We start from the raw sequence: 23,883 nt of genomic DNA, 5'->3' as shown, positions 1-23,883 counted from the left end.
TTTAAGAAACTCAGTTTTATGTGAATTGCGGGGGCAAAGGGGCATGGCACAAAGTTGGAACAACTATTTTCTGCGCGCTAACTAAGCGAGTATATAAACCAAATTTGATGTCTCTAAATGGCAAAAATTTGAAACAAACTCGATAACTGTACATACCACACGACTCTACATAGTAAATTTGGCGGCTCTAGCTCTTATAGTCTCCGAGATCTAGGTGTTCATACGGACGGACGGACATGGCTAGATCGACTCGATGGTTGATCCTTATTAAGAATATAGCAAATAGTATATTGGTATGTTGGAGCGAAATAGTTTGTGGTTGCCCTTGTCGGGATAATACAAATAAAACAAAGATTATAATGGTTTGCCAATATGGATGACATGTATCTGGTTTATTCAATGTAGAATAATGAACAGAAAGGATCTTCATATTCTTTTACACGAGGACGTGTAACTTGTCAGTATGGCCGTGTCGGATAGTGTTGGTTAAGTGACTAATAAGTCAAAGCCTACTAGTTAGTTTACAGTCTGACACCTGGAATGTTGCTGGGAATGTTGACAAGCATCTTTAGTAACATGTTTATAAACAAATCTGTCTTCAGGTCAGGTCCTATATAAAGGGGGCCTCGGCTAGAGAGCTCAGTTCACAAATCCCCTGGGAACTAGCCAAAACAAATTCTAGTGAAAAGTCTAAAGTGGAAACTACAAAAGAAACCTGAGTGGAACAAACAAAAGTCTTGGCGCCCCGACATATATATGTCACCGCAGCGGGAGAGTGAGGATGTATATTGCATATTGGGCCAGAGTGGCCGCGCGTGTTATATTTGCCGACACAGCAATTGTCCAGCACCATGCACTCATGGGTGGTCATGTTGCTTAAGAGGGAAATGCACTAGAATGTTGCGCACATAAATTTTGTAACTAATTGCTACAATATATGTGAGTTGAGTGGGCTTACTCAACTAAGTTTATTTATTAATTTAATTTAATGTAGTTTTGAAAAGTTACAAATATTTAAGTCTTAATCGGCTGCTTCGGTTCGCTTGCTTTTTCTCTGACTGCTGTCTGCTGTACCCTGCAACTTCAACTGTCTCTCTCTCGTGTTATTCTCTTCTGCTGTCTGCTGTACTCTCTGTTGCTCTCCTGCTAAACTCTGCTGTTAAAGATCATCTGTCCGCTTGCTGCTGTTAAGCCTCTGTAACTCTCCATCGTACCTTACATTCGGCCATTCCTGATCATTCATCGTTGTCCTTAATATAGCGCCACATTTTCATATAGTCGCAACTGGTAGAAGTATTTGTCACATCCGCTGCTTTCCTTACGTCGTATCTACCATTCCTCTTTACCTGCGTCACCTCATAAGGACCTAAATATTCGCTGGACAGTTTTTTTCCTGCGACAAACTGCGTCCTGCGTATGGCGACTAAGTCCCCAACCTGATATCCGGCCTCTGGCTTTCTTTTCTGTCAAAGTGCTTCTTATAAGACTTCTGCGCTTGTATAATTTCAGCTTTCGCGTTCTGCCTCATTAGTTGGCGTTCTTCATCAAAGCGTTGGTACATCTCTTCTTAAAGTAGCTGTATTAAACGGTCTGCTGGTTTGTTGTTCATCTTCACACCAAACATGAGCTCGAACGGTTTTTTGTCGTTGTATGCGTCTGAGAATTTAGCGCTCTCTGTACTTCTGGAACTGCCTTAAACCACTTGGTTGGATCGCTTTCGGAAATCTTTGCAATAACCGATAAAATTGTTTGATTTACTCTCTCCACCTGTCCATTTCCACGAGGAACTCCCGTTGTGGTCCATACATGCTCTATGCCATTCGTTTTCATATGCTCCGCAAACAAGTTGGCCGTAAATGCTGAGCCTCTGTCGGAAACTATACGCACAGGATTTCCGAAGATTTGTGACCATTTATCTATTTTTTTTAGCGCTTCCTCGCAGCTTGTAGTTTTGTCGGAAATAGCCAAATAAACTTTGTAAAAGCATCAACCATCGCCAAGATTGCATTTATACGTGGTTGGTCTCCTTTATCAACATAATTTAGGAAACCCTCTTTCTTGCCCAGTTTTTTGTTAAAAATTATACATTTCACACAGTTATTTACAATCTGCTGAACCTTTTGTTCGAGATGGGGAATCCAATAAGATTGATACACAGCATGAAGGGTTTTTTGCACAGCGAAGTGACCAACATTATGAGCGTCCATAATCACCTCCTTTTCCATCTGCTTCGGAACAACAAGGAGATCGTTACCGTTTTCTTCCTTGTAAAGAAGTCCACCTTTCATCTTGTATCCCTCAAATGGACGGCTGCCTAAAATCTCCACAATGGCTTTAATAGTATTATCTTTAGCTTGTGCTGCTTTTATACGTGCTGTAATCTCCAGAGAAGCCACCATTATACATGGATTGCGACTTAGCCGCCGTTTTTTCTTGTCCAGGCCACACAATTCCATTTTCTATGTTGTGACCCAAGAAGTATATCTTAGTCTGCATAAAGTGACATTTCCGCCATTTAATCTTCAATCCAAATGACCCAGCCTTCTTCAAAACGCGTGACATTTTGTCAAAGCACTCTTTTGGAGTCTCAGCGTGAATAATTATGTCGTCCATATATAAATCGAGAACATCATTGTTTACCAACTCTTGAAATATAGGATTTACATAGCGAATAAAAACGGCTGGCGAATTGCGGAATCCGAACGGGGCTCTGTTGAATTCGTACAGACCCGTTTTCGTGATAAAAGCCGTGTATTTTTTACTCTCCTCTTCAATGGGGACATGGAAGAAGCCGTTCTCCAAATCCATTACCGTAAACAACTTGGCGTTCTGCAATTTATCCAGCACATCATCGATCACCGGAACAGGAAAACAGTCCTTTAAGACCATTAGGTTCAGCTTACGAAAATCAACGCAGATACGCCGCGTACCATCCTTTTTGTTTACTAGTACCAGGCGACTAGCGTAGTTCGATGAAGACGGACGTATGATTACGGCTGCTAACCATTCATCGATCTGCTTCTCTACATCGATTTCTTCAGCAATTGCCAATCGGCTTGGAGACTGGCGAAAAGGAGTTATTTCTCCATCGGGAACTATTCTTAGCTTGACAAGTAGTTCTGCTTCATTCTCCATCTGTTTTGGCACCACGATTAAATCAATTCCATCTATTGCTTTGTACAGTACTCCGCCTTTGATCTTGTAATTCTCGTACGACTCCGTTGGTACGACTCCGCTATCCACAATCAATTTATAATATGATTGTGGATAGCGGCTCAGATGATCCACGTGCTGCATACTTTTCCCTGGTTTGTGAATAATATCGCAGGTGAAGTCTTGCAAATATAGCACATACGATGTCACCTCTCTTGGTACGACTTCCTTCTTTGTCGTCTGCTTGAACGCTGAACAGTCCGTCACTAATTTAAAGTGAATCCCAATCAGGTAGTGCCGGAACTTTCGTAGAGCCAGGTACATAGCTTTGGCTTCTAATATGTAGCTGTGACGTTGAGCTTCGGATTCGGTCGTTTTTTTACTCCAAAAATACACCGGGTAGAGTTTATCGTTAAAACTTTGGAGTAGCATCGCTCTAAAACCATGCTTTGATGCGTCTGTGTGCAACTCGGTGGGAGCATCTCTCGAGTACAGATGCAACAGTGGTTTGCTCGTTAGCAACTCCTTTAACTTCTGCAAAGATTGTAGTTCAGCTGCACTGGACTCCTCCACCGGCACGTGGAAAAAACCATTTTCCAAATCCAGAACTGAAAAGAATGTGGCCGCTTGAAGCTTTTCTAGAACTTCTTCTATCAATGGGACCGGAAAGCGGTCAGACAAGGTCATACTGTTGAGTTTTCGATAATCAATGCAAATCCTTGGTGTACCATCTTTCTTTTGAACAACAACCACCCGACTAGCCACACTCGATGTTGATTTTCGTACTATCCCTTGGGTCAGCCATACGTCTACTTGATTTTTGACTGCTTCTGCCTCGCAGGCAGACAATCTTGATGGCGACTGGTGAAATGACTTCATTGTTGTAGCATCCGGAATAATTTGAAGTTTGACTGGGCATTCCACCTGGGTTTGTTTCGGCTGCTCATCTATGCTTTCTATTAATTCGCGAACTGCTTTTTGATAGATTGTTGGTGCTTCATATACACTGACGACCTCAAAGACGTTGTATGAACCTGCGATGCGCTCCTTATTTGAGACTCCAACGGTATCACCCTCCGAAAACGTGTATTCCCCCTCGGCGTATGTGACGATGAACTTTTCAACGAAGTCGAATCCAATTAAGGCATTGCACTCAACTGCCTCATCAGGCACAATGATAAATTTCTGAGCTGTATGCAGATCGTCAACAACAACATCGGCAACAAAGGCGCCTGTCGGTTTTGTTTCTTTTCTGCCCAGACCAGTCTGGGTGTTTCGCAGTCCTTTCCGAGAAGATTGACACATCCGATCCTGTGTCTACAAGCAAGCCAAGCAAAACACCATTTACGGACATCTTTTTAACTCGTCGACGATTAACTAAATTGCGGACTTTGAAATCTCCACGAGCATCCTTTTTATCGTTTCCACCATTAAGAGGTCAACTCCTAGCAAAATGTCCGTTCTCATTGCACTTAAAACATTTTGTTTCGTCCAAGCAATCTTATCAGCTGATCCGCATTTAAAACAAAACTGCCTTTTGGGAAGCTGCGTCTTTGCTACATCCGTTGTGGTTTGAAAACACTCCTTGGATCGTTCTTGGCCAGTTTATCCACGATTTCATAGGCTTCCTTTAGCTCCTTAAAGGTTTTACATGCATATAGACCAACTTTGAATTCGTTCTTAAGAAACAGCTGACTCTTCTACATCCCCATCAGAGGCGATCTTTCTCATAGTGAGAATATATTCCTGAATCGACTCCTGTTTATGCTTTTCCGATCTCTCAACAGTTGGTGGACTTCAGCGCTATTTAATTCACACTCAAATTCTTCGATTAGACAACTTTTCAAATTGGCATAATTGTTAACACTTACTGATTCCAAAAACAGTTTGGCAGCACCTTTCATCTTGCCTCTCGCTTGTGCGTACATTTGCTTTTCGTTAAGCTCAAATGCATCTGCATTGTACTCAAAAACTTCAAACCATTTCCTTGGGCCAGTTCCATTAAATTCTCCAACAATGTTTTCAAGGCAATTCGATGCCATATGGACTTGGCTTTCTCGCTGTTCGTCGACTTGTATTTTAAGCGTCAGCAATTGCATCATCTGTTGCAATTGACTTTGCATTTCCACGGCGTTAGCCATCGCTTGGCCCGTTTCCACTGTTTCAATTTTGTTTATTAGGTCAAGCGCTGTTTCGGTCGCTGTTTCTGTCTGTCTTAATCTTTCCTCTTTCGGCTTCTGATGCCGAATTTTTGGCGGCACTGATGATGCTTTGTCTGCTGATATTGGCGCCACAGCCACTGTGTTTGGCGGCGCTAGAGTGCTCGTGTGTTTGAATAGTGAGCAAGATAGCATATGGTATGACGCATGTTAAAACAATTTAATAGACATACATTTGGTTTTCGAAATTTTTAATATTTGTTTCACCTGGTGTATGGTATACCTAAGACGGCGAGACGACTTACTTACTTCATTTTTATGTGTTCACGCCACCGGGTGAACAGCAGAGAGTGAGGGGTAGGGTTTTTTCCAAAACCGAATTCGGTCATACTGAGGAGGGTGACGAAGGGTTCTCCTCTAAGTCGCCATATTCAATCCAGTACGAGCATCTAACCCGAACACCCGTTCTTTCATTGCTTTCGATAATATACCTTTTTTCAACCCGAAACATTCTCGTGTGTGTCGGGACATCTAACATGTAACATAAATAGAAATAAACCAGAATTAATCTTAAACATAGTTCTCGCGCGTTTTAATTGCATTACTCACTCACCAGACCCCTGCAGAAATTGGCACCCGCCAACCATTTGCGTCTTATTTGGATCCCTCCGCCCCTCCACGAACATTGGTCCTTCGAGCCGGATATCCTTCCGCTTTCCAGCTTGCATCATACATGTAAAAACAGCTGTTTTCTAACCTGCAAGTAAAGGTGTTTAATAATCGAGAATGAATTTATAAAGTACCACTTACCTTTACTTAAAGTGTAAAGTACACTTCACGGGCTGATCATTAGTCCATCGGCACAAATTATTCATGTCAAATAATTTTACATCCATACATACATATGTACATACATACAAATGTAATAATTTTTGCCGCGGTAATTACACTCATACGTACATACATACATATTGAATTCACCCACACAAAATTAATTGCAGCCACTCCGATTGGCTTTCCGCAATTTAATAATTCGAAACCTACATAATTAAAGCAGGAAATCGTGATTTTCGTTAAACAATTTACAATTAATTAAATTCACAAAACATAAAACACGGCAGAACAGCTGACTCCCGATCAGTGCTGACACTCAAGTCTCATCAGTGCTGACACTTGAGCCAAGCCGTGACTCGGTCACGACATCCATATTTTCCTTCGTGATTTTCGTATTGTGCAAAAATATTTCAATCGACTGATTGAATTTAATTCGCAAAATATTTTCTAAAGAAAAATAAAAACCTTTTATTTATATGGAATTAATATTTTGGCTTGTCTTGGTGCTTTTTGATCTTTTCCTAACAGATCCATGAAATTGATCTTGTCCGTTTAATGAATTAATTCCAAGTTTTTTTTTTTTTTTCCTTCGTTGAAAAGTTATCGGCACTCCCAATCCTACTGGTCTCAATTTTTCCATATTTTTAAATACTCTTATAAATTTTAACATTTTTCCACATTGTATAAATTTTAATATCCAAGTGATTATATATCCTTATTATTATTCCCACAACTGCGAGGAAAATTATAAATCCTTCTAATTTCATTTATGCGATCTTTGCGCATTTGTTGCCATTCGATTCGTAATAGCTCAGAAGACACTCTACGATGTCTCTTTCCGACTTTGTTGCCGTGTGCGAGGCATTAACGGCGTTCGAGGCTCGCGAGGCCCAGGCTTTAGCTGACGATGTGCCACTCGTCTCTATTAAAATACACTCTATTAAAATACACTTAGACCAGCTTAAGTCACTTTGGGCAAAAGTCGAGGCAGAGTTTTCACGATGCTATAAAGCCTTGACGGCTCAAAAGAACGACGATAGTCCGAAGCACATAGCTACAATTAAAGCTAAACATGATTATTGTTATATGGTATATGTGCGAGGCGGGACTTTGTTTGGAGAGCGAATCGAGCAGTTATCCGCGTGGGATAACCTTACTGCGCGATACGAAAATAATCGATTATTGATAATGAGCCAAGCCAAGCAGCTTCTACAGATCCCATCTGTAACACAAGAGTCTGGCAAAGCGTTGAGAGAACTGCAGACCTCAATTCAAGGTTGCTTAACCGGTCTTGAGCTTTCCGGAGCTCGTACAGACAAATGGATATCCTTCTTATAGCAATCTGTACGAGCAAAATGCCCAAATCCACCCTTCTGTTGTGGGAACAGTCCGTTCCAAATAAGACCGTCGTCTCATCCTGGGACGACCTTAATCGATTCCTAACTGATCGCCACCGTGTACTAGAGGCCACAGATGTCCTTCAACCAAGCTCTAGCGGTCAGACTTTTCCATCCGTAAGCCGAAAACCTACGGCACGAGCTCAGGCCTTTTCCGCTCAAGTGCAAGAGAGCTCAGCACCGGATGCTTGTATAATTTCGAATCCTGCGTCCTCCGATTCTTCCAGCAGCCCTCATGTAAACGTGGGAAGTTACTTCGCCTCCACTCGCAACACTGGCCTCCTGGGTACTGCGAGGGTAACTATTCATCATCGTGGCCAGCGGTTTCAAATCCGCGCTTTGATTGATATGGGATCCGAAGCGTCCTTTATTTCCCAAAGAATGTTTGAATTGATTAATCCTCCAAGCTGCAAAGTATCAACTAGCATTCGCGGCATTGGGCAATGCGATGCTGGTAGCGGCGACAAAGTGTGCCGCTTACAGATTTCTCCTCCTGACGAACCGCTGCGACGGTTCCAAGCAGTCGCCGTGGTGCTGCCTAGTGTAGCTGAAGCACTTCCGTCCCGCGCCGCACCAAATAAGGTGAAGCAGGATTCGCTTGACCTTCCGCTCGCTGATCCGGAATTTCACCAAAGAGCTCCTGTGGATTTGGCGCTTGGAGCCGAGCTCCTTCCCACTATCCTTGGGGAACGAATCATCAAGAATGTTGGTGATTCCTTCGTGGGGATCGAGACGATGTTCGGATGGGTTCTCTGTGGATCCGTTACTGGAAAATCCAGAAGGTCTCGGTCCAACTCCTCCAGCAGTCCGAAGATGTCTCTAAGGACAGCAGCACCATCCGATTTAGAACGCAGTTCCAATTGCTTCAGGTGCCGCGTTTGTCAAGGGGCACACGCGCTCCGTCAGTGCCGACAGTTTCGAGGACTACGAGCTGACGACAGGCTACGGGTAGTCTTGAGCAACGGATACTGCCCGAACTGTTTGGCTCATGAGCATTCCAATGGTTCCTGCAGGAGCACAGCAGGATGCCATCGATGTGGCAAGCAACACCACACGCTCTTGCACATCGACAGCTCAGTCGCCTACATCCAACCCAAAGAGCAAAGACCCGAAAGGCACCCGCCTTTCATTCGGACTTCTATCCAGAGGTCATCAGCCATCGTGCCTCCTACTCCATCTGCATCCAAAGTTCCCCCTCCATCTCCACCCGTGTCTTGGCGATCCAGAACGCTGCCATCCCCCATCCTTAGACATGTCCAGCGAGGCAATTGCAACTTGTTGCAAGGAGGGCGATATGTTCAGAGAGTGAGGGGTAGGGTTTTCTCCAAAACCGAATTCGGTCATACTGAGGAGGGTGACGAAGGGTTCTCCTGTAAGTCGCCATATTCAATCCAGTACGAGCATCTAACCCGAACACCCGTTCTTTCATTGCTTTCGATAATATACCTTTTTTCAACCCGAAACATTCTCGTGTGTGTCGGGACATCTAACATGTAACATAAATAGAAATAAACCAGAATTAATCTTAAACGAAGTTCTCGCGCGTTTTAATTGCATTACTCACTCACCAGACCCCTGCAGAAATTGGCACCCGCCAACCACTTGCGTCTTATTTGGATCCTTCCGCCCCTCCACGAACATTATGAATATGAATTCTTTACGGTGTTCGTATGTGTTTTCTGCAAGTCATTCGATTTTCATTTGAAGTTAGTTTCAGTAGAGATCCTAATAAAATTAAATTTTATAATTAAAGGTAGAGATTCAGCAACACATTTCTCATAAATCCTGTTTGGAAGCTCTACTAGGAAAGGAAAAGCATTGCCCAATTTGTGAGAGTGACATAAATGTGTCTAGTATAAAGCTCATAGTAGGCAACTGTTCACCAAAAGCGAAGGACAAACATTTGTCATTGGCACCCAGCCATTCTCAAGCATGGACTCGTAATTTTACAAAACAGCTAAGTAAAGTCCAATAAATAGAGCAGTGCAGCTCAACGAACCAGCTATATCAGTTAGCGAAGCACCAGCATCATGCTTAGATGCCAGTCACAGTAGTTATCAACCTGAGCCGCAATTACCTAGAACCATGCCTAATCAACGAAGAGCAAGACCCAATCGTGGTAATATTACTCGTCCTAATCGAGAGATCGATTATACAGTCATACAAAATATGATGAAACAAACAGTTTCTCGTGTAGTGTCGTCGTTACCTAAGAATTTAGGCCAGCGAGAAGTCCCATTAGACACGGTCCAAACCCGATCTCTGGTCAGTTCGCCCTGCCCTACAACTGTTCAAAATGCAAAAATTGCAATGTAATGCAGAAATGGAATCTACGTTTTGATTAGTAGAGATGCAAGAAAATCTAACACAAGAGCTCAGCCCTCAAGCAAAAGTAATTTCTAACGCCAAAACGAATGGTTTTTAGAAACGCTCGTTAGTGATTCTTTTCTTACTGAACTAGGCATAAAACATCAGTATACCGCTTTATATTCTCAGCAAAGCAACGCAGCTGAGCGTGTTAATCGTTCTCTGTTAGCTGTGATCCGTTCGTATTTAAAAAATAAGGATCAAACGCTTTGGGATCAACATTTAACAAGTATATCTTGCACATTGCGATCATCGTCGCATCAATCTTTAGGTTGCTCACCCTTTAAAGCTTTGTTCGGACTGGACATGGTTATTCTTGGTGCAGATTATAAACTTTTAAAGGAATTAAAATTGTTACAAGAGCCCATAACACCGCTCAATCAGACTGACCTTTTGCGACAGGATATAAGAGAAAACATTAAGAAAGCATATGATCGAAATGTAGCACAGTATAATCTTCGCAGTAAGTCTGTCTTGTTGTGTATGCAGCCCTATCATACGTAAGCCATCTGGCAACTCTTGCGGCTTGACGCCCGAATGGCAGTTCAGCCGGTCGTTCGCAGCAAGCACACGCGTTATAAACTTGCGATATATATATATGTAATTTCAATATCACCTAATCAATAAACATTCTAAGATATTTCAAACTGGCGACGAGGATGGGATGCTAATTATCATCCGAAATAAACTTGGAATTCTTGACGCAAAATATCAAAAAATTGTCACGCACAAAAGCATACTTATACGTTTACATATACATGCTGTGGTGAAATTTTGCAAACGTTTACACACACATTTGCATGGCAGAGTCGCTTGCTGGTGAATTTGGAGAGATTAGATTGGCCGGCGTTTTTGAGGAAAAGAAGGAAGTAATTGATTCTACGATGTGCTAAATATACTCAACGGAACCCAATTATGACGACAGTTGGAAGTTTGGAACCGTTTGATTTGGGACAGCCAAATAAATGGGGCTCATATTTGGAGCGATTTAAATTGTTCCTGCTTGCCAATGATGTCAAAGACGAGGGTCGCAAAAAAGCATCTTTCCTCACATTGGTCGGAGCACCAGTCTATGATCTTTTGACATCATTGGCGTTTCCAAACCAGGTCAGTACATTACCGTTAGACCAAATTGAGAAGATTCTAACTGATCATCTTTGTCCACGTCCATCGGAAATCGCGGCATTTTATCATTTTCACAAACGTGATCAACATCCGGATGAGACCGTCGGAAACTATCTCGCAGCGCTGCGGGCATTGGCAGTGGGTTGCAATTTTGGAGCAGCGTTGGACAGAATGCTGCGTGATCGTTTTGTATGCGGCATGAGGGATGAAAGCTTACAGAGAAGTTTTCTTGCAGACACTGAATTGACAGTGCAGAAAGTTTTGGAGAGAGCAACTACTAGTGAAGCTGCAGCAGCGAGTGCAAAGGCTATCAGACAGCCTAACGAGACTATCCACAGCATCAAATCACAGCGCCCTCAACAACCACATAAAGGAAAAGGACAACAATGTGCGGGTTGTGCCGGTCCACACGGCCGGCAGCAATGCCCTTATCGTGAAGCAATATGTCACGGCTGTGGCCGGAAGGGCCATCTTAAGCGTGTCTGCCGGAGTAATGACTCGTCGAACGATGTTCATCCAGTAAAGGGCAAAAATTCACGTGGGAAATCGGTAAACCTCATATCTAATCTGGTGTGCCTGAAGAAACGTATCACGGTACAGATTAATGGAAAATCGTGTACTTTTGAAGTGGATTCTGGATCTGACGTAACTATGATGACGTTGCGGACTTATGATCGTATCTGGCCAACAAACAAGCCTAAGGTTTACAACTACGATCCGGGGTTTAGTGACTACCAACACAACCCAATCCAGATACTAGGAGTTTTTGATGTATCAATTCATTACAACGGTCGTAATATTGATAATCTACCAGTCATCGTCACTAAAAGCGGTTGTAGCGACCTTCTGGGTTGTAACTGGTTCGACCCACTAGGCATCAGTATCAAGGGCATACATTCAGTGGGCAGTGACGTACAGATCGCAGGCATTCTGAATAAGTTCGAACACTTATTCTCAACAGAACTTGGTTGTTACACTGGTCCGCCAGTCATATTAAACATTGATGCTACAGTGCCACCAGTGCGACTACCTCCACGCCGAATTCCATATGCTCTAAAGGGACTAGTCGAAGAGGAGCTGGATCGCCAATGCAAGCAAGGGATTCTTAAACCTGTGGAGTATTCAGATTGGGCCACTCCTATTGCACCAGTTATCAAGAAGGACGGTTCAATTATATTTGCGGCGACTATAAATCAACTTTAAACAAAGCGGTTAAGCCGCACTGCCATCAAATACCGGCGATCAACACTTTGCTGGCATCTATTGAAGGTGGATCGATTTTTGCCAAAATTGATCTGGCTCAAGCTTATCACCAGTTAGTAGTCGACGAGAACTCATCTTTGCTGCAAACAATCAGTACACATAAGGGTGCATTCAAAGTTACTCGATTGCAATTCGGCATTTTATCAGCACCAGGCATTTTTCAAAGCTGTATTGAGAATGTGGTACAGAATATTTCCGGAGTCTTACCATATTTTGATGACATTGTAATAATTGGAAAAACGGAAACGGAATTGGCAACTAGATTACAGGAACTGTTTATACGTTTTGACAAAGCCGGACTGCGACTACGCAAGGACAAATGCCAATTCGGAGTACCATTCGTTGAGTTTTTAGGTTTCAAAATTGACTCAACTGGTATAAGACCATGTGCCGATAAAGTCTCGGCAATCAAAGACGCACCAGCACCTAAGGATAAAAAGCAGTTGCAGGCTTTCTTAGGCAGAACCCTTACATCGTCTTTTGGATAAAAATGCAACTTGGAGGTGGGACAAACAGTGTGAGAAGGCTTTTTCTACACTTAAGGAACTTATTGGGTCAGACGACGTAGTAGTGCATTATGATGGTTCATTGCCACTAGTGCTAGCTTGTGATGCGTCACCATATGGACTCGGTGCAGTTTTAAGTCACAAAATGCCGAATGGATCGGAGAAACCCATCGCTTTTTACTCCCGTACCTTATCCAAAGCTGAGCGAAATTATGCTCAGATTGAACGAGAAGCTATTGCCTTGGTAGCAGGAGTAAAGAAGTTCCACAACTACGTCTACGGTCGTACTTTCACACTAATCACCGATTTACCACATCGAAACAATCCCAAACATTATTTCAAATCAGATGCTACGTCGATCTTTGTTCCTGTCAGCATATACTTTCGAGCTAGTACACCGCTCCGGATTAAAAATGGGCAATGCGGATTTTCTAATCGCCAATCATAAGTGCTGAGGCGATTGCCGCTCAAACATCGAAGGACCCCTTATTGGCGAAAGTATCAAACTGGGTGTTAAGGGGATGGCCTGACATGAAATTGGAGCAATCAGATATAGCATATCCATACTATTGCCGTCGGGAACAGCTCTCTACAAATAAAGGAGTTTTGATTTGGGGAAATCGCGCCGTAGTTCCACCGAAATCCAGAGCAACAATTTTAGCTGCTCTACATGCCGCTCATCCAGGCATTGTAAAAATGAAGGCGTTAGCGCGTAGATATGTTTGGTGGCCAAACATTGACGCTGAGATTGAGCTCATTGTTAAGAAATGTATTCCATGCCAGCAGAATCGTAACGATCATTCAGAGGCACCGGTGCATCATTGGGAGTCAGCCAAGCGGCCGTGGTCCCGTCTACACATCGACTTTGCAGGACCTTTTCAAGGAAAAACCTTTCTTCTGGTCGTGGATTCTTACTCAAAATGGCTAGAGGTTGCGGTTGTTAGCTCCACTTCTACAGCGGCTACAATTAAAGTTCTCAGGCAACTGTTTGCTACGCATGGGTTACCAGATCAGTTAGTGTCAGACAATCGCACAGCATTTACCTCCGAAGAGTTCAAGGCATTCCTCCACAACAATCTAATTCGACACATTAGATCAGCACCGTTTCACCCAGCAACAAACGGCCAAGCAGAGCGCATGGTGCAGACCACCAAAAACTACCTTAAAAAAAACTATCTCCGAACAATAATATGGATCTAAGCCTTGCTCGATTTTTGTTTAATCAACACATAACTCCACATGCAACGACAAATCGATCGCCAGCACAGCTATTGTTAAATCGGGAGTTAAAGTCCTACTTTGATAAACTACAGCCACAAGGCAAATCCGTTTGGGTACGAAACTATGCACCGGGTCCAAAATGGATAGAAGCCTACATATCCGAGCAAACAGGACCAGTGTCTTACAAAGTTCGTTTGACAGACAATCGCATCATAAAGCGTCATTATAACCAAATTCGAGGCCGAGGTGAACAAACAGATGTAAACATATCACATCCCGCACCATCAGAAACTGATGACAACACGGAAGATCCTGCTTCCAGTAACCACTCTAGGCCAGAGAGTCCTATTCAAGATGATCCACAGTCATTGCATGCCTCACCGATGCTACGACGTTCTGCTCGCATGCGACGACCCACTTAATTCTATGAGTCATCTGGGTGTTAAGGGGTGTTGTGTATGCAGCCCTATCATACGTAAGCCATCTGGAAACTCTTGCGGCTTGACGCCCGAATGGCAGTTCAGCCGGTCGTTCGCAGCAAGCACACGCGTTATAAACTTGCGATATATATATATGTAATTTCAATATCACCTAATCAATAAACATTCTAAGATATTTCAAAGTCTCTTCTAACGAAGGCCAAGAAGTTTTTCGCAGAAATTTCGCGTTAAGCAAATTCACTCAAAATTTTAATGCTAAATTAGCCCCTAAGTTCATAAAATGTCGAATCAAAAAGAAGCTCGGAAACTGCTTTTATTTGTTTGAAAATATGCAAGGTAGAGAAGTAGGAACATTTCACGCCAAGGATATACGAAACTAATTCCCACTAATATGCTGCCTAACGTTGTATATTATCGGGTGGTGTAGCGTGCGCTTGTTTAAACTTTCAAATTTTTAAACTTAACGACTTTACGCGCCACTTTGCCAATAGCGATCAATCAATAAATAAAAATATTGATATCGATCAAACGATAAACGCATAATATGGGGATAGCGATAAATGATCTATCGTTTTTCTTGATGTGGCAACGCGTTTCATTTTTTTTGCTAGGTTTCATTTCATTTTTAATTCTGAGGAGAAAAGTTGTGGAAAAAAAGCTGTAGCCCAAATCTTTGGTTATAAATTATAGCAGGTATGTAGGTTAATTAGAATTTTTACCCCGCCGCCATCTGCATCTTACTCTATATCCTAGGTTGGAAACCTTATATTTTCTGGCCAATATTGCTGATAGCTTTTGTTGCTAGGATTATTTTCTGGAAAACAGGCGAGTTTTCAAATACCCACTTCTGGTGCCGGAGCACGTGCATCCGAATTTCTGGTTGTCGTTGCCTTTTGGAATTGCCATTCGGACATTCAAAAGACACCGCCAACTAACCAGTGCAGCAGTGCCACACGTTTCCAAGTGAAGGCTTACGGTGCGGCCAAAGTGTAACATTTCCCGAAAGGTGTCCTAACCTTCGGTGACCCGGATTTTTTATACGGCAAGGTTTTAAAGGCAGTGGCCTACCTAGCCTTCTGCCGCTACTGACCCAGACAAAGCTTGTCTTTTAGCAAAATTCTGGATACTGCTTGCTGTCGCCCGATTTAACGCATTCCATGTGACCACCTCGAAAGCTCCTACAATTTTTTTTTTAAATTAACATCGTTTTGAACGAAATCTTTAAGTGCAGATATTTTTTCTTTCTGATCTTATTTTAAATTTCAAGTCCTAATCAAGTTAAACGAAAAAAAAAAGAGAGAATGTAAATAAGTCAAATAATTGAATCAATTAATCAGCGAATAAACTATGGGGTAAGTGCCTAGTGTATTAAGAGGTATCAATTCGGCGACTTGCAACCAAGTTTTGGCGAACTATGGGGGTAGTCAATTGATACTCTGATTTGTTGATGTAATTTTTGTTTCAGCGTTTTGTGAGCAACCAAATAATTAAATTAAAAAAAAAAAAAAGTTTTCCTTACATAATGTTTGATTTGAAGAGAAATTAAAAGCAATGAGTGAATTTGTGCGACTTGAAAATTTAAAATAACTAACGAATTTAAAAAAAAACAAATATCAAAGAAGCTAACATCGGCTATGCCGAAGTTTATATACCCTTGCAGTCCTTGGTAATAATAATTTTACATGTTCAAAATTTGTTTTCTGCAACTCAATTCATCAATATACAAACAAAACAATTTTACTCTCTATTTTACATTTTGTTCTTCTTCTTCCCTTATTCCCAAAGCAAAGCAACGCACGCATACACATACAGTTCATGTAGCGTTGCGTCTGTGTGTGTTATATTTATCCGATCATATTCATATTTTGGGATCTGGGGTTTTATAACCAATATTATCACATGTAAATTTCATAGCATACTCCGATTTTTATGAAAATGTTTCTTCTAGTTCTTCTAGAGCTATATGATGTAGTGGTCCGATCCTTATGGTTTTCATACTTTATTTTTCCCGGGTAATAAAAAACCCTGAAAAAAAATTTCAGCCCGATAGCTCTTAAGACGGCTGAGTAAAACGCATACGCACAGACGGACGGACGGACGGACAGACGGACATGGCTATATCGACTCAGCTTCTCTGCTGATCAAGAATATATATACTTTTTGGGTTCGGAAACGTCTTCTTCTGTGCGTTACAAACATCTGACCAATTTTATAATACCCCTCTGCAAGGGTATAAAAACAAAAAAAAAAGAAAGAACTTGAAATAAGATGAATAATTGCAAAAAAAAAATACTAACTTGATTTATTTGATATTCCTTCTATATTTCTACAATAATTGATAATGTGTAAATAGTAAGCTCTCTTTTTTTCTACTAGTTTTAGTCACTCTTATTCAATAGTTTAATTTACTTTTACAGACCAGCTGTTTAAAATTAGTCTGTATATATTTCTTCAAAATTTATTGTTCACAACAAGATAGCTTCTATCTGAAATTATAATGAAATTAAATATGATTGCTTAAGCTTTATAATTAATTTTCCTAGTGACATGGGTACATGAGTTGATATCGATCAGTTTTTTTTTGGGAATCTTTACAAACAACAACAAAGATTCATGGTTGGGAGGGTATATAACTGACAAGGTCCATCTACATCTTGACCTCAGTAACCGCTAGCTTGTTAACAAAAGAATACACCTTCATTTCTTTCGTTTTGTTTTATTAATATGAATCATTTACGGTGTATTTTCTGCCAGTCATTCGATTTTCATTTGAAGTTAGTTTCAGTAGAGATCTTAATAAAATTAAATTGTATATAATTAAAGGTAGAGATTCAGCAAACAACCCCCCCACCCCGCAAGAGCTACGGAGATTGAGATCCTCTCAATCTGCTGCAATTCCCCTACCTTCTTCCTTCTTTCGGTTATCGATTGATTTATTGTCGCTGTGATAGGAGAACCGAGTATATAAAAATTCGCACCCGGTGAGAATAATTTTTGACAGCACGAGCAGCATTTAATGAATATTGTATGTACAGCATTTACGTACACATGCACAAGTAGAAACGATGCATAAAATAATAGTTCCAATGATTTCAAAGTTAAGCCAAGAGAATGAAGGAAACTGAAAGGTCGTGTGCAACAACTAATTAATAAAGTATTATTGGGGCAGTACCATAAGAAGTACAAAAGTTACACCTATTAAGATTATGACAGGAATAGAGATAGAGCCGATAACTGATTCGTTAATAGAAGAATTAGACTGTGTTCGTAAAGAGATTAGAGCGGAGGCTCGAAAGAATATCGATGAAATACAGCAGGAAATGAAAAGGACCGTTCGTGAAAAACATGAAATGGGAAAGAAAATATAATTTTAACCTACGCAGTATGGGAGAGGACTAAGTGAGGACTGAGGACTGTGAGGTAAATACTTAGGACCATATAAAGTCACAAAGGTGAATAGGCACGGTCGATACGACGATCATTCGGGTCGAATGATATGTCAGGACAATCGTGTAGTAGCTATTGAGCGAGACAGAAAGACACGCAGCGGCCGTACCTATCTCGTCGACTCATTTATTGGCAAATAAAGAAAACCGTTAAGCAGCCGTGCTCACGCCTCGATCACATTACGCACCCAAATTTATCACTAAGGCCATTATAATAATATTAATAAATATATGTATTCTAAACACAAAGAAACATTGTTAATAAAAAAGGGATCACATTCTTAAAAAATATCGAAATAAATGTGGGAAATGACATTGAGAGAGAGAGAGCAATCCAAAGTGATATTGTCTGGACGTTGACGCGTACGATGCGAAGTACGTTCAAGTGGCCCATACGACACCAGGACTTAGCCTGTCCACCTCCCGCCCGACCGACTGTAGGGCGCAGCCGCATATCGGACGGCACGATCGCGTGGACAAATACAAATAAAACGGACAAACTACAGCTAATTACGAGCTAAATGTGCTAAAATAGAGGATTTCACAAGAGAAAGAGAGGCTTCTGATCTGATTACGGGATACAGAAGATTGTAATCGGAACATAGGACTCGAAAAGGTTCATGCAAAGAATAGTTAGAACTACAGTGTTTTAAGTATGTATAGAGGAATAAAATTTCTAGTAGGTCTACGGGGTACATATAGGTTTAACTAGTTCAATAGCTCAGGAGAGTCTATTTCACCTATTAAAAGTTTATGAATAAAGATAGCACACCAAGCATTACTCTACGATTAATTAAAGAAGGAAGATTGATTAAAAGAAGACTACTGGAGTATGATGGCAAAGTGACATTGCGATTCCAATTTAGATCGCGAAGAGCAAAAAGCAGAAATTGCTGTTGAACAGATTCAATTTTACTTTGGTGCGTCTCATATTGAGGTGACCATATGCAAGATCCGTACTCTAAGCTAGGACGGATTAATGAAGTATACAGAATTTTGGTTGTGTACGGATCGTCAAACTCTTTTGACCATCGTTTCACAAACCCAAGAACATTCATAGCTTTACTAACTGTAGCAGAAATATGATGATTAAAAGTTAATTTATGGTCCATAAGAACACCTAAGTCATTGATAATATCTAACCGCTCTAAGGCAGTGTCGTTAAGATAATAAGTTGCTAAGTATGGAGTGCATCTATAAAGACATAACTTTACATTTAGAGCCGTTAAGGTTTAATCACTAACCATAGAACACATAGATGGGACAAACTCATGATTTTTTGATTGCAAACGCTAGCCTAGTCATGGAACCCCAGAGAACTTCGGGAAAACCCGAACGCTCTCACTCTCAATGAGAGCGTAAAATGGGGAGAGGGCAAAGCAGCTACGAAAAAATTTCAGTCTAGCACAGACTACCGAACGACGAAGGCAGGCCTACGTCGCTTGTGATTTCGTTCTGTCTATGTATGTGTACACTCGTCGGTACATGCTCAGGCTTCGTAGTGTGTGTGTGACGTGAAGTTGTACAACATCGCATTTCAACAGCTCGCTCGACCAAAATTTTTAATTTTCGACAAAACAGCGACAATGTGAATAGGATGTGCCCCTGTGGAAAGAATATCAAGAAATATTGCCATCTGCTTCGTATGTATCCCGGTGGCTGTGCCGATAGAGTGTTTGCTTGGCAATAGGAATGTCGCTGGTTCGAATCCCAACTCGATTATCGTTAACGAAGTTTTTTTTTGTCTATTTTTTTTATTTATTTTCATTTTGTTTTTTTTTTATTTATTTTCATTTTGTTTTTTTTTCCTTTTGTTTATTTTTATTTTTATTTTTTTATTTTTATATAAATAAAAAAAATAGACAAAAAAAAACTTCGTTAACGATAATCGAGTTGGGATTCGAACCAGCGACATTCCTATTGCCAAGCAAACACTCTATCGGCACAGCCACCGGGATACATACGTAGCTGATGGCAATATTTCTTGATATTCTTTCCACAGGGGCACATCCTATTCACATTGTCGCTGTTTTGTCGAAAATTAAAAATTTTGGTCGAGCGAGCTGTTGAAATGCGATGTTGTACAACTTCACGTCACACACACACTACGAAGCCTGAGCATGTACCGACGAGTGTACACATACATAGACAGAACGAAATCACAAGCGACGTAGGCCTGCCTTCGTCGTTCGGTAGTCTGTGCTAGACTGAAATTTTTTCGTAGCTGCTTTGCCCTCTCCCCATTTTACGCTCTCATTGAGAGTGAGAGCGTTCGGGTTTTCCCGAAGTTCTCTGGGGTTCCATGACTAGGCTAGCGTTTGCAATCAAAAAATCATGAGTTTGTCCCATCTATGTGTTCTATGGTTAGTGGTTTAATAAGTTGGTTACACACAAACTCTGAAGATCATAAAGATCTTAATTGAGATCTGTCTTTAAAACTGAGGTAAAGCTTGACATCATCAACGCGGTACTCCAGAGGTCACTTGGATGGTCTTATAAAATTAAGAGTTAAAGAGGACCTTTTGTGTACGCTTAGAAAGATATTGAAAAATCCAATCTAGCAAAAGGCTGGGGATGCCAACTGCGTTTAACTTATATAATAGCAGAGTATGACTAACAGACTCAAAGACCTTGCTGAAGTCAGTAGGTCTGAAGTCAGTGAAGTCACTGCCGTTTCTAAATCCTTGCAGGTGGGGTGTCAAATTTCTCGGCTAGACATCACCCGAAAAAAGAACTCGTAAAAGATTCTTAAAACTATAAAAGATTTTTAAAGCAAAAAAAAAATTGTTTCTTTTTTTTCAGGGGTGGCGTAACCCCTTAAGCGAGAGCGCAAAAAAAACACAACCATCATTAAATCAACGCTACATAAATAATAAGGGAAATTACAATATCTATACGATTTAACAGTAAAGAGGGTCTAACAATTAGCACTCATATGTCGGAAGCCAATAATGGAAACAATGATTCAGAAATCCCTGAATCCCCCAACTCCACGATATCAGAAGTGGGATCTAACTCAAGACCAACAATAAATGAGAAGCAGCTTCGCATTTTATTAGAACAAAATTGAAACTTCTGGGAGGTAGCAAAAATTTTTGATGCATCGTCTAGTGAGTCTCGACAAGATGTTAAAATTCTTCTACCGAAATTTAACTCTGACGCTGTTGGCGCCAACGCCACGTAATGGTGTGCTATGGTAGACATCGTCCTGAATGAAAACTACGCTGTACTACACTGCACTGAGTAATTAATAGCGAACTCCACACGATTAACTAATTTATACCAATCGGCTTGGGCTAAAGGTTCTGACAGGTTTCCCAAAATTGGGGTCAACACACGGTTCACACGTTTCGCCTGCCCATTGGCTTGAGGGGCAGCAGTCGCTACTTTAATGTGGTCAATATTTTGGTTTTCTACAAATTCAGCAAACTCAAACGACGTAAAACACGTACCTCTGTCAGATATAACTCCTCTTGGTCGGCTATAATAATCAAAATATTTTTCTAAAGCGGCGGTAACTTCTTTGGTACTAGTGGAATTTACGGGATACAATTTGACAAACTTTGTAAATGCGTCAATCACTACCAAAAGGTGCTTTCTTTTTGATGTAACAGTCGGTAAGGGACCTAAGTGGTCAACATGAATAGTATCAAATGGAATCGGACTCTTCGGAATACTATACAAGGTTCTGTTATGTATCGTTCTTGGAACACTATGTAGAATACACGGCAGACAAACTTTTATAAACGCCTCAACCTTTGGATTCATTAACGGGAACCAGCACTTTTCTTTCAAATTGTTTACACATTTCTCAACGCCTAAGTGACCTAGTTTCTCGTGACACCTTATTAATCCTACATGTGAGTCGGTGCATACAAACACAGTCTTTCCTTAGCATTTATACCTTACACTATACCATCAATTAACTCAAATACAACATCATTGCATTTTTCTAAATTTTCTCTTATTTTACGGATATCCGGGTCTCTTATCTGTTCTGACTGCAATAATAAATCAACATCTTGCGGAGACGCACCCACTACACCAACCAGGTTTGCCGACTCATTTCGATCGAGCTGGTTACTTCTTTCGTATTCTACTCAATCTGGGATCAACAGAACTTTCATCTAAAGAGACGCAAGGTTTATTCTTAACCAGCCTTAACCGACTTCTTTCTAAACATAGCTCACACGGCCTGAAACAACTCTTCGCTAAATGAACACACGGGTTTGTCTCAAACGGTCCTAAATAATTCTTCCCTAATGGAGCACATGGTTTTATTTTACTCGGGTTTATCTCACACGGGTCTATCTTACACGGGTTTTTCTCACACGGTTTTATTTCACACTGTTTTATCTCACACGGGTCTATCTCACATGATTTTTTCTCAAACGGGTTTATCTCACACGGGTTTATCTCACACGGTTTTATCTCAAACGGGTCTATCTCACACGGTTTTATCTCAAAAGGTTTTGAACAAATCTTCCATAAAGGAACACACGGTTTTATCCCAAAGGGCTTTAAATAATTCTTCCCTAAAGGAGCACACGGAACAACTCTGTTCGAGAGTTGCACACGGTCCAACCGAATCTCTTCTACACTCATTTTTCTCTGAGGGGACACATGGTTGTATCAAATCGCTTTCAAACTTAGGCTGTTAAACGAACTCAGATGGTTTAACGCAACTTTCTTCAAAAGTAATATATAATATATAATATATATTGTGGCCAAAGTGTCAAGTTCAAAACTGTGATAACGGGACTCGGCGGCTGTCGCCTTTCGGGAGTAATAAGAGACTGCATGCATTTTGCCATCAGTCTGTCTTTGCATCAATGAGGCACCAAAGCCATTTGATCTGGCGTCAGTATGCAACTCAGTTTCGTAGTTAGGGTTAAAGATAGCCAATACGGGCGGACTGGATAATGCGGATCTTAACGTAAGAAATACCTTTTTAGCGGTTTTGTTCATCGGGAATGGACCACCTTGTTTAAGCTCAGTTAACGGTTTGGCTATGCGGGAGAAATTCGGCACAAATTTGCGAAAATAAGAGAAAAAGCCTAAGAAATGATTTGCTGTTAAATGGTTCTGGGTATTCTTGAATAGCTTTTAAATGTGTATTATTTGGTAAAATTCCCTTATCACTGAGTTCATATCCTAAATAATCTATTCTCTTCTGTAGAAAAATGTGTTTTTTCAAATTGAGCTCTAAATTGTACTGAATAAGACGATCTAACAGTTTTGCTAACAACTTAAGATGCTGATCTAGGGTGCGGGTGGCAAGAATAATATTGTCCATATATACTACAAGTTCTCGATCTCTAATCATATCACTAAGTATGTTCGATATAAATCTCTGTAATACAGCTGGTCCGTTCTTTAAACCAAAAGGCATTCTCAGATATTCGAACTGCCCATCGGGTGTAACGAATGCGGTGTATTTAATTGAATCCTCTTCCATACCTAAATGGTAAAAACCACTTTTCAAATCTATGACGGAGAAAACGGTCTTGCCCTCTAGGTATTCTAGGCAATCTTCTATCAAAGGCAACGGAAAATTATCCCTTACAGTCTTCTTATTTAAACCTCGATAATCAACGCACATTCGTATATTGCCATTCTTTTTCCGCTCTACGAAGATGGCGGACGCATAGGGGAAATTGCTTGGTCGGATTAGATTATTAACTAACAACTCACTAACTGTTTTAGAAACGATTCCTCTTTCATAATATGATAACCTTCTAGGACTACTATGAAATGGTGTTGTATCTTTCAGACATATACTCATCATGTATTTGGGCAACCCGTAATTAATTGAAAATCGGTCAATGTAATGTTCATGCACAATGTCTCAGCACTCACGCATCGCGCCTAATCAAAATTCACTGCCAACAGTAGTATTCCAGGTATCTGAATTTTATCGAGAATAACTAAAATTGAAAAATTAAAAATTGAATTTCATAATATTTTTTGCA

At 40.8% G+C, this 23,883-nt stretch overlaps 1 protein-coding gene across 1 annotated transcript; it reads left to right on the top strand.

The window, feature by feature from the left end:
• The first annotated feature begins 10,825 nt into the window (after positions 1-10,825).
• On the top strand, positions 10,826-12,238 carry LOC124461499 (uncharacterized protein K02A2.6-like). Its single transcript, XM_047013008.1, has one exon. The coding sequence runs from the start codon at positions 10,826-10,828 to the stop codon at positions 12,236-12,238; it is 1,413 nt and encodes a 470-aa protein (XP_046868964.1).
• Positions 12,239-23,883: the final 11,645 nt, after the last annotated feature.

Source organism: Drosophila willistoni, unplaced genomic scaffold (assembly GCF_018902025.1).
Source record: "Drosophila willistoni isolate 14030-0811.24 unplaced genomic scaffold, UCI_dwil_1.1 Seg504, whole genome shotgun sequence".
Classification (NCBI taxonomy): domain Eukaryota; kingdom Metazoa; phylum Arthropoda; class Insecta; order Diptera; family Drosophilidae; genus Drosophila; species Drosophila willistoni.
The sequence above is the reverse complement of the archived record's forward strand: the minus strand, read 5'-3'. Positions and strand labels throughout refer to the sequence as shown.